Genomic DNA, 17321 nt, shown 5'->3' with positions numbered 1-17321 from the left:
GAAAAGTCAAGGAAACTTGCTTAGAGTAGCAAGTGTTTCCTGAGGGATGTGATAGGCCTTTGGGCCAGGTGGGTATTCATGTGAAACTGTTCTGCACAAGGTAGAAAATTAACATTCCAGCCTCTTCTCTCACGCCATTCGGTAGCACTAGAAATTGTGTCAACTCCGATACCCCCTGATATATTTAAATGCTACATAGGGGAGGCAGTGCCACCCTAGTGGTAAACCACTAGAGCCATGTTTAAGCATTATCACCCAAAATGGTGGTAAAGGGAGTGGGATATGAAAGATGCAGTCATGAGTACTTACTTCTGTTGATGGAAATTTCATGGAAACAAAATGCTTTAAATTGATGTGTGTGATGTCATAGAGATGAACTTTTTAAAATAAAATCCCTTGGAGCCAATTGGATTTTACCAGCATTGACTCAATCTGTGCATTAGAATGTTCATGTGGCTCATGTATCATGTAACTCAGTGGCAAGGGGGTATATTTGCTTCCACAATAAGACCTAATTTATTAGGGATGACATCCTGTACTGTTGGAAGTCATTTTTCTCATTATTTTTGTTAGTTTGGGTGAGTAAGCATACAATCATATATAAATAGGTGTGTTGGCTTAGGGACTGCATAATAAAGCATATTTTTCCTAGAGAATTCTAAATAGCAATATCCTCAAATACCAAATGTGATTATGCTTATGAAATCTGCCGTCATTTCTGCCCCTTGTTTACTCAGAAATACCAAGCCTGCTTTAAGCTCCTGCTTTAGAAAAAGTATTCTTCATGTCTTCATCAGATGAGGCTATGCTCAAATGTCAGTCATTACTCTGGGGCAAAGAAAAGGCAGAGAATCAAATTTTCTTTCCAGCAAACCCTGACAGTAGCAAAAGTACTGGCTATGGACATCTAAACCTACCCAGACACCCCCATCAATTAATATCATAAAATAAATGTCTCTATAATGACTGCCATCGGGACATAATCCCTCAGACTGGATTTAGTCTGACGGGGATTTCACTTTATAGTCTGGAGATGACAAAGTCAGAAATTTCTAGCTTCGTAATGAAATTTCCTACAACCTAAACTGATGTTCACAATATAATTAGGTATGCAGTCTGAATAAAACTTCGCATTTGGGCAAACCTAAAATAAAATTCAGACAACAAAGGGGAAACATTTTAATCAAATAGAGCTCAAAGATAACGAGATTTCTGTCTTCTTCCTTCAATCCACTTTTTGAGTAAAATGGTAACTTACAAGAAGAAAATTTCAAGTGTAAGATATATTCTGGGCTGATTCACATTTAGTCCAAGTTCTAACACCTCCAAACACAGTAGTCGACAATCCTGACAGTCACCATGATTGCTCCAAGACACTGGAATAACTTGAATCTCTAAAGAAAGACTACATTTCCTCCATTATGCTTTGTTTATTCAGACAGGCGGAAGAACTACAGTGTAGAATATATTTTCGACAATAGAGAAAAAGGCAAAAGAGTTTCCTGGTTATTGCTGCAACAGTTAGGATTTTAAATCAATTACTCTTCAACAAGTCGTGTTAACAGAGCCTTGAGGATACGTTCCAGAATATAATTTTGAGCCTCATTTTTTTCTTTTTGGACTTTTTCAGTAACTACAGAGGTACATGGCTCCCCTTAACAAGCAAAGCCAGGCCTGATCTGTGGTAAAAATTAATATATATTTATATATATAGTGATGAATACCCTTGACTCTGATAGGCTTCAAATGAGAGGGTCTGGTCTCAGGTTGGAATCCATGGCAGCCAGGCTACGTAATGTCCTCGGGTCCTGCCTGAGGAGCACTGTACCACCACGAAGGCAGGAAGGGAACCAGTGTTTCTGGATGGCCAGATGCCAGAATTCTTTCATATGTTGACTCATGTGCTAACTCATTTAACCAGAGTTCACAGACCCAGAAACAGAGTCTAAGAGAAACGCCTTGATATTGGAATATTCATGGATATTGCTGTCTGGATTATGCTGTCTGGATATGCTGTCTGGATTTCCTTCAAAATATCCAGAGGAGGATGTAGGTGGGTATATATAGAGAGATTCTAAGCTTGGCCATGGACTGATAAATGTAGGGGCTGGGTGACAGTCACAGTGGGTTATTAAAATATTCTCCAATTTTTTTGTATGTGACAATTTTAACAATAAAAATTTTGCAAAAGATACGCTTGGGATTTTAAAGTCCTATGGGGCTACTTATATGCTACTTCCTGGAGCAGCCCCTTGGTAGTCTTGTAGCTAATACATATTTCCTGAGCAGCTAGTATGTTCCCAGCAATGTGCTAAGTTGCCTCAATTTATGTGACTATGTGAACAGCAATAAAATAAGCATGAAGCATTTTTGATTATGTACCTTTGTTTATTGAAATAGTTCAAACTTCATATGTGATGTTTGGCAATATTAATGAAAGGTGTGGGTCACCTTTGATAATTCTCTTCATCACTTCTCTGTGCCTCGGTCTGATCTTTGAGATGAATGATTTTATGTTCTTGTGAACGTCAGCCACAGCATTGCTTTCATTCACAGACACTGAGGATGCTCCTGGGATACAGGTATATGGGATTCTAGAGTACATGCAGCCTCACTTCCTTGCCTCTCTCTCCCTCTTATTTGCCAGGCAAAACTCCAGCAGATGCTTAACTTAATTTTATGACTGTTCTGTCCCTGGAGCTGACCATGGCTTCAAAGAAAACACACAATCCTGGGGGTCTGTGCCTCTTGAAATTCGCAACCACAAATACCAAGTGGGGCCAGGGTGCGATGGGGCAATGCAACATTCCCCTGGTCAGGTTACTCTCCTTGTCTCTACATGAGCTGTAGTTCTTTCCCTTAATCTCCTCTACCTCCTCCCCTTCCACATTCTTTGCTGATGACCTCCCATATTCTTTTCTTTATACAGAAACTGTCTACAGAGAAGTACCTGATAATCCCAGCAGAAAATATTTCATCCTACCCACGTCTGTGCCCATATGCTCTGCCTTCCTTCCTGCTATGCAGGATGAAGCTGTCCCTTGTCCTAAGGCTGAGCTCTTTATTTGTGCACTGAATCTCATCACCTCCCTCTCTCAAGGACTTTGCCCAAAGTCCCTTTTTTTCCTTCAAAAGTTTACTTCTTCAGAGTTCTCACTAGCCCCCCTGTTTTAAGAATATACCAGTGTTTGCTAAGAATGGCCTTGCAGCTTCCTTGACGTGTCTCTTTCTTACCCTGGATGCCCAATTTATTTGCAGGTCCTCATGAGTTATACCTTAACAATACATCTTAGGACCAATATTATATGATTTACCTGAGGCACCTAGAATAGGTGAATTCATAAGGATATAAAGTAGAATAATAGTTGTCAGGGGCTGAAGGGAGGGAGGAAGGGGGAGTTAGTGTTTAATGGGTACAGAACTTCAGTTTGGAATGATGAGAATGTTCTGGGGATAGACAATGGTAATGGTCATACACAAGGTATATGGACTCAAAGACACTGAACTGTGTACTTAAAAATGGTTCAAATGACAAATTTTATGCTATGCATGTTTTATATTTTCAACAAAGATCAGTTAAGAAAATATCTATGCATATATTTGAGTCCAATCACGTTTTACTACCTCTTTTGCTGCCATTCTATTTCCAACTACACGCAATGCCTCCTGCATTATTTCAATGGCCTACCAAAATGTCTCTCTGCTTGAAATCCTGTCCCTACCTCAGTCTGATCTCTGCACACAGCAGCATAGTAATATTTTAAACCCTAAAGTAGATCCTGCAATTTGCCAGATCAAAATTCTCTTAGAATAAATTCCAACTTTTCCCAAATGTCTTGCTCTTTATTGAATACCTGGGGCTTTTGTCTCTACTTTCACTCTCCTCAGAATGTTCTCCCCACCATGGGCTCCCTGACTTCATTCAGGTCTCTGCTTCCACGTCACCTCCTCACAGAGACCCTCCCTGACCACCTGCTTCTACACCATCCTCTCAATGCGCAGGTGCCCATGCACGCAAACAGGTGCACGCAGGTTCAGTCATCACCTCCCGCTGCTCTATTTTTTCTTTTTTTTAAATAAAGATTTTATTTATTTATTCATGAGAGACACAGATAGAGAGAAAGGCAGAGACACAGGCAGAGGGAGAAGCAGGCTCCATGCAGGGAGCCTGACGTGGGACTCAATCCTGGGACTCTAGGATCACACCCTGGGCCAAAGGTAGGCGCCAAACCACTGAGCCACCCAGGGATCCTCTCTATTTTTCTTAATAGTTCTTTTTACTACCAGATATCATATATTTATTTATCAACTTATTTCCCTATTACTCTGCCCCTCTGGAGTTCAGCTCAATGAATTGTCAACAGCTGCTTTTCCAGACCTCAGCCATGGCTGGTCTATAACAGGACTTCAAGAAGTATCTGTATCTTAAGAAGTCATGCTTGGAACTGTCGGAGGCTGTGCTCGTTGAATTTGAAGTTTAGTAAATTGCAGATGGGAGAGTGTTCCAAAGCAGGTCACTGTTCATATCCAAAAGGGTTCCCGTTTACATAGTCTTTCAGGAACCAGTGACAATACTTCAGAAGGGACTGCTGACAGCAGTGATGGGGGTGTGTGGAGAGGGACGAGATAATGGATGCCAGAGTGCATAGACACATCTAAAGCACTGGTGCTCGTAATATATTATCATTAATACTTAGCGTTTTGATGAGAAAGGGTTCAAAGTTCTCCCAAGCAGGATTCACTTATTATTTAAGGAAAATATCCTTCAGAAGATTATTGCATGTAAGTAAGAAACAGACTTGTTGAAAGGCTACTGTGGTAGGCAGGTCACCCCTAAGTGATGAGGAGGAGTGGCACTCTGATGAGAAAAACGCACAGTGCATCCAGACATCCCTGGTGTCATCCGAGGTGTGGGGGTGATGAGGAGTGCTATTGTGGTAGGGCGGCTGATTTTCAAGAGACCAAACTGGGGCCTCAAATGGAGTCCCACCATTGTGTTTTAGATTTCTTTAACTGTTGGAGGGAGCTATAAAAGCAAATGAAGTTTTTAGAATCAGCTTACAAAAGAAAGTTTTATTTTTGATTGGAAGAACTACATTGCTACTGATTATGACATAATGAAAAGAAATAGTGTCCACATTAGAAAGCAGAGTTGCTGTTCAAAGGTATTGATGGGAGATTGATTGCCTTAAAGGTTTGTATTCGTACTTCTGTCTCCTATTATAACCAGGTCAACTTTCCCCCTCATTAGTCCTCTTCTGGAGGCTTCTGTGTTCTCCAGGGGAGGGGAGGGGAGGGGTGCTGCTAACTAGATTGAGGTCTCAAGGTCCTGCTCTACTTTGGGGAGCCTGGGTCACTCCTTAAGCTCTGAACACCTTGCTGCTCCTTCCCTACTTTTTGGGGTGAATGCAGTAGAAAGAGAAGGAGACCAACTGACTTATGAGTTGCTCACTTGGAGGGTGGATCCATCATCTGGGTTTGCCTGGGACTGAGGGAAGATAAATCAATAATAAATTGGAGACAGTGACGGGCACTTGGGACAAGTTGATCACCCTCTCAGATTAAGCTTAGGGACAGAGCTGGTGTAAAAGCTAACTCGTAGTGTTTTTCACTACAACTTGTGGGCAAACTGCTCACCCTGAGCCTTTTTACTTCCTGTGACCTCAGAAATCTCCTCTGGGTCTCTTTAACCTCCTCTTCCCATTTATTTTTTACTCAATGGGAGCCTGTGGGTTTCTACAAATCTTCAAATACAGATCTCAAAGCAGAGAGAACAATTATGTTTATAAAATATGATCATTCCAACGGCCATCTGGCTCCCCCTGCCCCCACCTCATTCCAGCTACTGTCACTTAACCCAAGCTGGGGGCTCATCCCTCACCCCAGACCTAACCCTGTTTGTGGACTTGGAGCAGTTCAAGAATCTCTGGCCTGCTTCTCTGATCTTCTGCCTCAGCTTTGTACTTGGGTGCATGGTTCTTCAGCCTAGACCCTTGACTGGGTCCCCACTTGTCAATGTTTCTGTGTGCTTCTCCCTGCCTTGGTCATCTAGCAAGGGTCCACTGTCCCTCTGAATGGCATGAGGTGTGTGTGTGCAAGGGCTGTTGGCTCCTCCAGCATCTTTGACACCCTTACTAGCCTTGGCCTGCCTTTTGACTCCATGCTTCTGGGCTCTGCTCCTTATTGTGGCCAGGCCACCATACAGGAGCCTCTCCAGGCCTCTGCTGCAGGCCATCCACACATTTAGCACCTCTGGGAGCTTTTGAGAGAGGTGACCCTCTAGGTACTTAAATTACAAAAAGATATTCCCTTTAGGACAACCAGTTAGAACTACAGCATCCTTTCCTTGGGCAGCCTGTGAGGCACTGAGCTTGGCACACAGAGCCCTGGCTGGGTTTAACTCCCCCAGCACCCCTGAGCTGGGTGTATACTTCCACCACCACATGCCTAGCTCTCTTCCTAACTACTAACTAGCCAGGCTGCCACTGGGTCTGGCACAATGACATTCTTTGCACTGAATCTGACCCTGAATTTGTTCTTTGTCTATCCTGCTCCCATCCTGCATCTTTTAGGTCACTCTCATTTAGATTCTTATTCTTAACCTGATGATATATACAAAGTAATGTTTCAGCCTGTCAAAATCTAAGTAGATACCACTAGTTACCTAACATTTGCCTTTTCTAGCAACTATTGTAATACAACTCCATTTTAGTTTTTACAAAATCTACCACCCATTGGTTATAGTGCTTTGTTACATTTGATCTCTGCCGGTTTCTGGATCGATTTTCTAGTCTTTTCTATTCTTTTTTCTTCCAAGAGAGGTTTAGCTTTGGATAATCCTGTTTTCTCTTTCCAAAGAACATTGGGGATCCTTAGATAGAAGACGGTTTCCTAATACAACTTGGATTTTAGGCCTACACCAAAATGTACTATTTCAGACTCTTCTGTGAAAAAGAGAAAAACAGTAGTAGCTCCTAAGAGTGGGGGCTACAAAAGGCATAAGAGAGAAGGTGTGGTCTGACAGGGAGAACATTCCAGTTCTGGGAGGAAGGTGGCTCTGGCAAGGAAAACCCACCCCAGACAGGTACAGAGAAAAGAATAGAGAACAGCCATTTGGACAAGCTGAATCACAGCACACTGAGCTTTTCGAAACACATCTAGCCAAAGAGGAGAATCTTTTGTTATTTAGAATCATAGGCTTTGAAAGTTTGATCAAATAGATCCAAGTTTCCCTGAAGGGACATACGACTACCCTAAATGGGGAGCCTGCCACGAATCCTCCTCAAGTGTTAACTTTGTGGAAACAAACTGAAGTTTATTTTGTAAGGAGAGATAGTAGATGATTTTCCTACCTCTGTTACATTTAAATGCAAGCCACTTAGTGATTTGAGAAGCACTGCTATTTTCACAATGTCACCTTTTCATAGTTCATTGTGGGCACAGTCAATACAGCATAGAACACCTGAGTATTTAAGAGGTACTTTTAGTGTCACCATCAGATATGAATTATGTAGTGTGCATACACATGCACATATATCTAAATATATTATGTTTAAAGACAATAAATATATACATAGAATTAAGATACAGAATTAAAGTTTATGAAGATGGTTACACAGGATACTTTTTGTTTACTTTTGTTCAGTTGCCTTGAAATTCCATCGTGTAGGCAGATCTATGCTAAGATCAAAACTTACACATATGTAAATATCTAACATATTTGTATATTTATATATAATAAATTTTATATAGTTACATATACAAATTTTATATCTAATAAATATATTGGATATTTATATATATATTATTTTTAGCCAACAAAAATAGCTTAATAAATAGAAACAATTTCTCCAGTGCCTTTCCTCTTTAGATAGAATACTGTGTAAAGGATGTAGAGAAATTTTGGAAAGAAAAGTGTGTCTGTATGCGTACACCCCAGATGGGATTGGGTTTCTCACCTGTGACAAATGAGCACTAGTCCACTAATCATGTCCAGTCCTCCTCCTCCAGACGACTTCCTCAGGTTCTAACCACTGGTCCAGCAGACACATCATGGTCTGTGTTTGCAATTTGCTCAAGTTTTTATAATATTGCCACATGGTATACTCGAAGTACTCACTTTCCACATGTTTGCTATGAGGTATGACAGCGGGAGCAGTCACCTACTTACTTGTGTTTATCTTCTGGAGAGAAATATGCTTTTCCAGTTGTCTCCTCAGCTTCACCTCAGCTCCATATTTCCCGGTGGTCCCATTGTCAGCCAGAATGAAGTGGGAATGCATGCTGTTGAGAACAGTGAGCTTGCTCATGGGATTGGACATGGTCTGATATGGCCGGACCACCTGCAGGATTTTAAAAGGAAGAAGCAGAAGTCAGAGGAAAAAAAGAGGAAAATATGAAAAGGAGAACCAGACAGAGAGGAAACAGAGAGAGAAGGATAAATCAATTCTTCAGTACAGAGAAAATGGAGTTTATATCCTCTTCCTAATACCGCTGTGGGGAGCAAGTTTTATGGTCAATGTCCCCAGTCCCAGCAAGATTACAGTTAAAGAATAATTTTATTGTATTTATTTATATGCTGAACTGATACAGAAGCTAGAGTTTGTGCTCTCATCATACTCAAAAACTGACGTGTGAATGATTGTGTCATTTTAAAGTCGATCTTTCATTTGCTGACAAACCACAAGTAATTTTCATGTTTACTCATGTGGTTTTTTTCTTTTCTCCATGGTGTCCATACTCTAATGGGCAGAGCCGAGCAATTATGGTTCTGGAGGCGGGTGAGGGTGGGGGTGGGGGCCAGGGTGATCGTTTCTATCCAGCCCATTCAGTCATCTGAAGATCTGTTAATTAAAAGGGGGGCAGCCTGGGTGGCTCAGCAGTTTAGCGCCGACTTTGGCCTGGGGTGTGATTCTGGGGGCCCGGGATTGAGTCCCGCATTGGGCTCCCTGCAAGTAGCCTATTTCTCCCTCTGCCTGAGTCTCTGCCTCTCTCTCTGTATCTCTCATGAATAAATAAGTAAAAAAATAAAAAATGAAAAAATAAAAAGTGAACACTGTTCTTCTTAGACACCTTATTTAAGTGAAAATGTTGAATGTCAAATACATGTCTCCTGAGGTGGGTTATGAATCAAAATATTCATCTCTGCCTTTTTTGTTGTTGTTGTGTTATTTTAATGTCATGGTGAATTATACTACCTAAAACAGAGTAAGTCTTTTAGATTTTTGATATCAAAAGAAAGGCAAAACCTATTGTGAGTTTTAGTTGCTAGTTCTAGTTGCTTTGTAGACATTATCTATGTTCCTTGCAACAATCCTGCAAGGTAGATGCTCTTATGCTTATCTTGTAGATGGAGAAAAAGAACTGGAGGTAAAATAGGTTTTTCAAGAGTTTCTTACACACAGAACCAGAATTGACACCCAAGTATGAGTCCAAAATCTGTGCTTTTGTTCCCCTTTCCCACACTGCTTAGACACAACAGAAACAAGATGATATTTTGGAAATCTACTCCTATAATATTTAGGTAGAGAATTCACTCACGATTATGAAAAGGAATATTTCACAAGCTCATTGTTACCCAGGCCCAGTAACAGTTATCCCTGTACTGAATCATCAGAAATGACAGCACAGAAATAAATACTACTGGGTTTTTATTTCTGTGCCTTTGTGCACAATTATGGAATCGAGATGTTCTCATTCATTTTTAGTATGTAATAACTCACCATGAAAAGCTGTAGTAAGATTGAGTAGTTTGTTAAAGAAATTACAAAGTGGTTTAGTAAGGGCAGTCTTTAATAGTAAAGATCTCATAAAAGTCATTTTTTAGATCTTGACTCCAATTTCCAAATCCAAGTCTATGTGCCTGGCAAACAGAATCTACTCAATACATAGTGAATGAGTGAACAGGAAAACTTGAGACAGGCATGCTTTTGTTCAGAATTGAAAAAAAAAAGGGGGGGGGCCTACTCTTTTCTGAATTGTTTGGGATTTGATCTCATCTAAATTCAAAATGTGTAATTTTGAGCTTTTCAAATATCCTTCATTCCTTTTAATATGTCTTATTTGTTAATGTAGCATTAATATAACATTAATTCATAGCTTCATTTTAGTTGACTCTTAGTGATAAAGGAAGCTCATAACTTTTTGATTATTGTTTCCAGTAATGGATGGGATTTTTTTCCAGTAATGGAGCAGTATTCAATTACTCCTTTGTCTAGATGAGTGCATAAGAGTCCCCTAAAATAAAGAGACAGTGGTTTGCTAACTCCATCCTGAGTTCTTTATCACTGGAAGAGTAGGTCACTTGTGGTTAAAATTCCCATTTTGTTGTTACTCATTTTTGATCATAAAACATTCATTCTATAGCAAAGTACAAGTTAATAAATATTAATGCTTTGTTGAAAGAGGCTTAGCAGAAGGACTTTTCTCCTATCCTTAAAGTGCCTCTGCGTTGTGCTTTTGGACAAAAGAAAATACTTCAGTTACTGTTCTCTATTTTCTGACAGCAGGTTCCCAAGTATCCATGCCAAGGAGGAGGAAGACCCAAATTATTTCTTTGAGAGGCAGGGGACAGTGGATTTTCTAGAGGTTAATCTATGTATTATAGTGAATCCCAGACACTTGTTCTAACTGAGACACAAGAACACATTTTCTAATTCCTGGGAACCTAATGAAAGACCATCAGTGAACATAAAATTTTCAAATGAATAAGGTAGTGAAAGTAATTCTGGGCCATCTGACATACTTATCACAATCTGAGAATACCAGAACATCATTAAATCATCTAACTATACTCTATATGTCTGTTTCCTCTATCACATGATTCTAAGGACAGTAGGGCATCAGCCTTCTGAGTTCTGACCTTTTTTTGTGTGTGTGAAACATGGCACACCAGCTCTTTGGAAATACTGTTCCTTTGAATCAGTCATGGCAAGAGGGTCAAGTTTATAGTGTCATCCATGAATTTTAATTTCTTCATCTTACTGCTCCCCATTTCATCTGATCATACAAGTTAAAGGTGGTCATATTTTGGCAGAGATTTTGTCTGCTGCATAATAGGGGATGTACATCTGAAAAATACTTAAAATGCTCTGATTTATTTTCCCATCCTCACTAGAGGAAGATCTGCTGAATCCTGGAGAATCCTGAACATACGAGCCATGGAAATCTGTCTGAATCCTATTAGTTCTGCCAGTGGCTGTGTAAATCTGAGGCTCACATTTTTAATCTGTAAAAGGGAAATGAGAAAACCACTTACCTCATGGGGGTTAGATGAGATTATAGGTGCAAAGCACTTGGCACTTTGCCTGGTTTCTAGCAGGCAATCTATAAATGTGAATTCCTTCTCAAGCTTGGCTCTATTTTACCAACTATAAGCTGATTTTCCAATTGCTAGCAAGGGACCAAAATGGCACAATGACAGACAAATCACTGACCTTTGTTTTACTCAAGAGATTTGAATCAATCAATTTCAGTAAAGTGAAAAATCAGCAATCAGTTGGCAAAACACACAACGTGTTAGTACTTGGTCGCCTCCTCTCAGGCCATTTAAGAGGGCGATGCTCTGGAATTATTTGTGGATTAACTGAAAAGTTGGAAAGAACTTCCCAAATGCTTCAAGAGGAGTGCATTTTAGTCCAACTTGCCTACAAAACCCACTTAATATTCTTCATAACAAACATACCAGCAGTCTATTCTTGTTTGAGTTATAATTTGCATATCTACAAAAGACTTGCTGATCTTCCTGCTATGTTTCTCAAATAAGAAAAGAAATAATGTCTTTGTGTCACATGAATACAAATGATGTCTTCCCTCTGATAAAATTTTGGAGGTAATGCATCCACTTTCATTGTTAAGAGTTCCTAAAAAAGGACTTTTTTTGGAAATGTGTGTGTGTGCATGCATGCACGTGTGTGTATGCACATGAGCACATAGCAAGAACAACTGTGACATGTTCAGGACTTGGAGGCATATTAGATTGCTCTAGCCATTTCTCAGCCACTTTGTTTTTGAGAGAATCAAGCCCTAATGCCTGTACATAATAGATCAACTTTCCTAAGAATATAGGATGGTACCATCTTTGAGGGAATTAAGGGAGACACTCAAATAATTTTCCATGTTCATATTTCAGAAGAGGAATCTGGGTTGATAAAGGCTGAATGGCATCTGAAAGGCCTACATATCATGTGATCTTTCATTATTGGTAAATATGGGATTATATATACTTAGAAGGGAAATTTGCTTAGAAATGGATTTTAGGTGCTTTGTACTCTTCAGGTAGCACAGGTCAGAATACCTCTGAGTAATGACATTTTGCCTCTTTCTTATTCCTCAAAGGTAGATGGGAGAATTCTGCACTCTTTAATATATTTACAGCACTTTGTACGCTGATTGGTAAAATTCTGACTCCAAGGCCTCTGTATACCTTGACTCTGAAACAAAAAGGCAATGAAGTAGAAGCTGTTTAAGAAATTAATGAAGGTGGGGGTGCCTGGGTGGCTCTGTTGGGTAAGCAGCTGACTCTTGGTTTTGGCTCAGGTTGTGATCTCAGGGTCCTGTGATCAAGCCCCAAGTTGGGCTCTTCACTCAGTGGGGAGTCTGCTTCTCTCCCACTCCCTCTGCCCCTCCCCCATTCTCTCTATCTCTAAAATAATTAAATAAAAATCTTTTTGCAAAAGGAAATTAATGAGGGTGAAGTCTTTTTATGTAATGTATTTGTAGGTGGGGATTGATCTAGAGACATCATGGAAGATGTTAACATTCTTTATGTGCTGGTGTCAGTGTGCTACATTTCTTACCCATGGATGGGCTTAAGTGGATCATTTTGGAGCTGATCTAAGATACCTGCTTGAGTTTTCCTAGCTATTTTCATGCCTGTTCTGGTCTTACTCGAGAGTACTAATGGGTAGTCTGGAGATTGGGGGGGTTCTAGTTCCTCCAGCTACTGATTTGTGACCTTGGGCAAGTCTTTCAACTCATTTATTCCTTCCTCTATGTACACATTAAGAATGTCTTGAGGAAAGGTAAGTGATGAATATTGTGCTGGCTTGAGGAGAAATATAATCTTGTACCTAGGTAATACCTTTCACTAAATGTTCAAATTCTATGTATTAAAAGAAACCTTTTGGATGGTAGTTTCTCATCTATAGAGGAACTGATTGTAGTTTCTGAGAGCTTTTTACTTCTAAGATTGAGTCTGGACAGCCTGTGTTGAAAAGTACATTCACTTCTTCCAAGTTAGTGCAGAAAAACAACAAAAATGTGGTTCAGTCATGTCCTGGGATTTCCTCTGTTTTATAGTGCTTTCTACAATGCAAGGGCAGTTTGCTCATCTGCAACTTCTTTCCTGAACAGAACTAAATTGAGCTGCCTTGGGTTTTTGAGTCATCAATCACAGGCCTTTGGCAATCCCTGAACTTAGGACCTGGTGAGGTACATATTAACATGCCCCCGGCAAGTAGCAGTCTAGGGCATGGGTGGCACACTGAATCATTCTTTCCCTCCTAGTAGGACTACAATTTTAAATTAGGCAGGAAGAAAATTAGGATTTATTGAACACTCATCATATGCCAGGCACCATGATAAACACTTTCCCATGGATTAATCCATTCCATGCTTATTTTATAGGCAAAGCTATAGATGCTCAGAGAAGTCTTTTGGCCAAATGTGTCCCACTAACACTTTTTCCTCTAAATCTACACAGCAGATAGATCTTAAATTCCTTTATAGGCCAGGAAACATTTACAGGGAAAATGGAGGACCCAGTCTGATTTTAAATTTATAAAGGATATTATGGTTGGTTTCGCTGCTGGACATTTTTGCCAGGGGCTCAGCTGAGCACTAAAATTCTTGTGACAGCTGATCAGATTATTTCCAGATGAGTCATCTAGAACTGTATAGTATGCAGAGGTTAGGAGAGGCAGCAGCAGGCAGCAAGATGGGAGTTTGTGCTTTGGAGAAAGGAAGACAAAAGGGATGGGCAAGGTTGTCTTAGGATCAGACATGCAGTTTCTGGGAGGGATGAGGTGATATTGCTGAGACGTGGGCAGCACCCTCTGTGTCTGAGAAAAAGGAACACAGGGACTAAGAGGATGAGATAAAAACCGAATAAAGAAAGGCACTGTGTGTCCTCATAATCCTAGCGAGGCCTGTGCTAGCAGGGGCACTGGGCTGGTTATTTCCCATTTAGCCAGCTCAGCTGCAAGTCTATAGGAGGGTTATATGAAACCCAGATGCTGTGTCTCAGCCCAGCAAACCAAACATGAAACCAGCGAATCCAGGGATCCATCCCAAAGAATGCTCAGGTACCTCAGCTGCATAATTCACACTAAAATCCATGGGTGGGGGACACCTGGGTGGCTCAGCAGTTGGGCACTTCCCTTTGGCCCAGGGCGTGATCCTGGAGTTCTGGGATTGGGTCCTGCATCGGGCTCCCTGCAGGGAGCCTGATTCTCTCTCTGCCTGTGTCTCTGCCTCTCTATGTGTCTCTCATGAATAAATAAATAAAATCTTAAAAAAAATAAAAAAATAAATAAAATCTACGGGTGGAACAATTATGTCTTTCTGCAGCATTTTGAAAAAGTGTCCCTCAACTCGTGGGCTTGCAGAGGGTTACATCATCCTCATTTCACACTTATCTCCCTTTGCCCTGTCCTGAGGGAAGCCACGGACTGTCCAGGTTAAGGGCCTACTTATAGTAGAAAAAGGCCCTTAGGTTCTAAAAGGGGTTACTTGCTTTAGAAATCACCATGCATCAGTGGGGTGGTTTTAAAATATGTTAAAAAATTCTTTGAAAAATCTTCCCTTCCAGTCTGCAGTCTTCAGTGACTCACTTCTAAGAAATAGAAAAAAAAAAAAAAAAAAAAAAACAGAAGTGATGGTGTACAACTTGCAAAACTAGGTCATGAAAGGGTTCCTTTTAGCTCTCTTGGATCACTTACTCTGGGGGAAGCCAGCTGCCATAATAAGGCAGCCTTCTGGAGAGATCCACATGATGAGGAACTCCTACCAACAGCCATGTGAGTGAGTCATCTTGGAAGAAGGTACCGTATCCCCATTCGATCCTTTATTATTTTTAAAATTTTTTTTTCCATTCGATCCTTTAGATGATGCAGCCCCAACTGATATCTTGTGACCTTAAGAAAGACTCAAGCCAAAACCACATAGATAAGCTCCTAATTTCTGACCCACAGAAATCGTGACACAATAAATGTCAAGTCATCTGTATGTTAGTAAATTGAACACCAATAAAAAAAAAAAAAAAAAAAGAAACCAAAAAAAAAAAAAATAAATAAATGTCAAGTCATTAAGTTTTGGGTTATCTGTTACACAGTAGTAGATAGTAGACAATACAATGGATTATTATTGCTATCTTGAGAGGTGGTGCATCATAATTTTGTGACCTCTAGTGCCTCTCTGCATCCTGTCTGGGCTCCAGTCTGCTCTGCTTCCTGTTCTGGCTGGAGCGATGTCTGCCATCCTCCACTCTTACTGCTCCTGTCTGACACCTCACACCATCCTTCCTCACTGGGCAGGTGGCCAGATTCCCACACCTACACATCTGCCAGTCGGGTAACCCAAAGCAGGTTGTTCCCCTCTGTGTCTCAGCATCTCCATATGTCAGTGCAGATTAATAATGATAATAACCACCACATTGGGGGTACTGTAAAGATTAAGTGAGATATAAAGCACATGGCATGATGCACATATGAACTCAGATAAATGATCGCTGCTATGATTATGGAGAAGTCGTGCCGCATCATAGGTGAGGATGTGGTCTTAGGAACTGGATGGCCTAGGTTGAAATCTCAGCTATGTGACTTACAGTCATGTAACTACCAGGCAAGTTACTTAATCTTACTGTGTTTAGTTTCACCATCTGCGACATGGAAGGATTACAGTGATACTAAAAAGAACAACTTCTGAATGCCATTATGAGAATTAAATGACCACCTGTGATGTGTGCTGAAATGTATTAAGTTCAACAAAACTGCTGGTATTATATTATTGTTGTTGTCATATTTATTATTATTTCAGTGATAAATAACCTCTAGGCTGACACATCAATATCCTGCCACCAACCCTTTGCATACATACTCTTTCCTCTTCTCCTTCAGGTATAAGGATACAGATAGTTCCTCTCTCCTTTAGCTCTGGACCCCATCACCTCAGGGCCACTCTAGGGCTTATTCATCAATTCCATTTTCACTATCTCTATTTTCTCCCCTATCATCAACATATAAGCAAACTCAAGTCTCTCCCTTCTTGCAGAAAAATCCCTCAAATTACAGCTCCTTTCAGCTACTCATATCACTTCTCTTCATCACACCTAAACTTCTAAAAGGTTGGTTTCTACTGGCCATCATCCTCTGGATACATCTTATATAACCTAGTCATGGAAGTCCAATAAAGTCCATGCAAGAACCATTACTGGGAAGTTTTCTGAGCTTATAATATGAAGTCATATTTGGCTTGCCTTAGAAATAGGTGACAAATGCACTGAGTTGATAACTGCATGAGAAGTATCAATCAGGTGCGTTATTAAACTTGATTTTTCTTGTCTTGTAATATAAAGACAGCATTGAAAGAATGCTTTCCAATTAAATATAAGAACTCTTAAAGGTTATAAAGTTCTGAGAATAAACCTGCAGTTTAGGGGAAAATAGAAGATATCATTGAATGTCATGATAATTTAATAACCACATAAGATGATGTGTTGGAAATCTTCCCAAATACAATTTTCATCCTAAAGTTAAAATGAAAAGTGCTTTTTCTTATGATCATTTCTGGATTTCTAATTTGGCATGTGTTTTGTTAATCTACATTTGGGAAAAGACAAATTATAAAGGTTTCAGAAACTGTTCAATTACCTGCAACCATTCTAGTCACACTGTTTTCTAAAGTAGGGGAATCTAAGGCCACTATGAGTCATGTAAAAATTTTAATTCAACAGAAGTTCTTTCCTGACTTTACAATGGGGATACTGTCATCATCTAGCCAGATCAAGATTCTCTAGGGACAAAGAAAAGGGTTCTGGTCAATCTCATAGTTTGTTTTTTAGGTCAATTTATAGGCTTTGATATTTGCCAGTATCTCAACTAACAATAACAACATCATTAAGTATTTTCTTATATATTACTTGGCATGCCTCTAGTTAAGTGTATGGGCTTTGGAGACAGTGGATCTTGATTCCAACCCTTATTTAGTTTCCTTACATAATAATACATAGCTCATAAGGTTAATATATGCAATTACAGAGAGCTTCCTCAAATAGGAGCTCAATAAATTATAATTACTATTATTATGATTATGCTAATTCAAGT

The 17321-nt window shown here is 40.0% G+C and overlaps 1 protein-coding gene and 1 long non-coding RNA gene across 16 annotated transcripts in view; one reads left to right on the top strand and one right to left on the bottom strand.

Moving 5' to 3' along the window:
• The window catches only part of TRPM3 (transient receptor potential cation channel subfamily M member 3), a 493501-nt gene that overhangs the window by 209749 nt on the left and 266431 nt on the right, over window positions 1-17321 (bottom strand). For all 11 annotated transcript variants that reach the window (XM_072838286.1, XM_072838297.1, XM_072838304.1 and 8 more), the window contains exon 6: window positions 8171-8342. In XM_072838286.1, coding sequence (XP_072694387.1) covers window positions 8171-8342 — 172 coding nt within the window. The remainder of the gene's footprint in view (window positions 1-8170; window positions 8343-17321) is intronic.
• Window positions 1-17321, top strand: part of LOC140639862 (uncharacterized) — a 131036-nt gene that overhangs the window by 55836 nt on the left and 57879 nt on the right. Inside the window, exon 3 of one of the 5 annotated variants that reach the window (XR_012036513.1) lies at window positions 2930-3781. The exons of the other annotated variants lie outside the window; for them this stretch is intronic. This is a non-coding gene — a long non-coding RNA (uncharacterized lncRNA). Of the gene's footprint in view, window positions 1-2929; window positions 3782-17321 lie in introns of those variants that run through there. 5 annotated transcript variants of the gene reach the window in all.

Source organism: Canis lupus, chromosome 1 (assembly GCF_048164855.1).
Source record: "Canis lupus baileyi chromosome 1, mCanLup2.hap1, whole genome shotgun sequence".
Lineage (NCBI taxonomy): Eukaryota > Metazoa > Chordata > Mammalia > Carnivora > Canidae > Canis > Canis lupus.
Note: the sequence above shows the minus strand (reverse complement) of the source record. Positions and strands in the feature narration are given on the sequence as shown.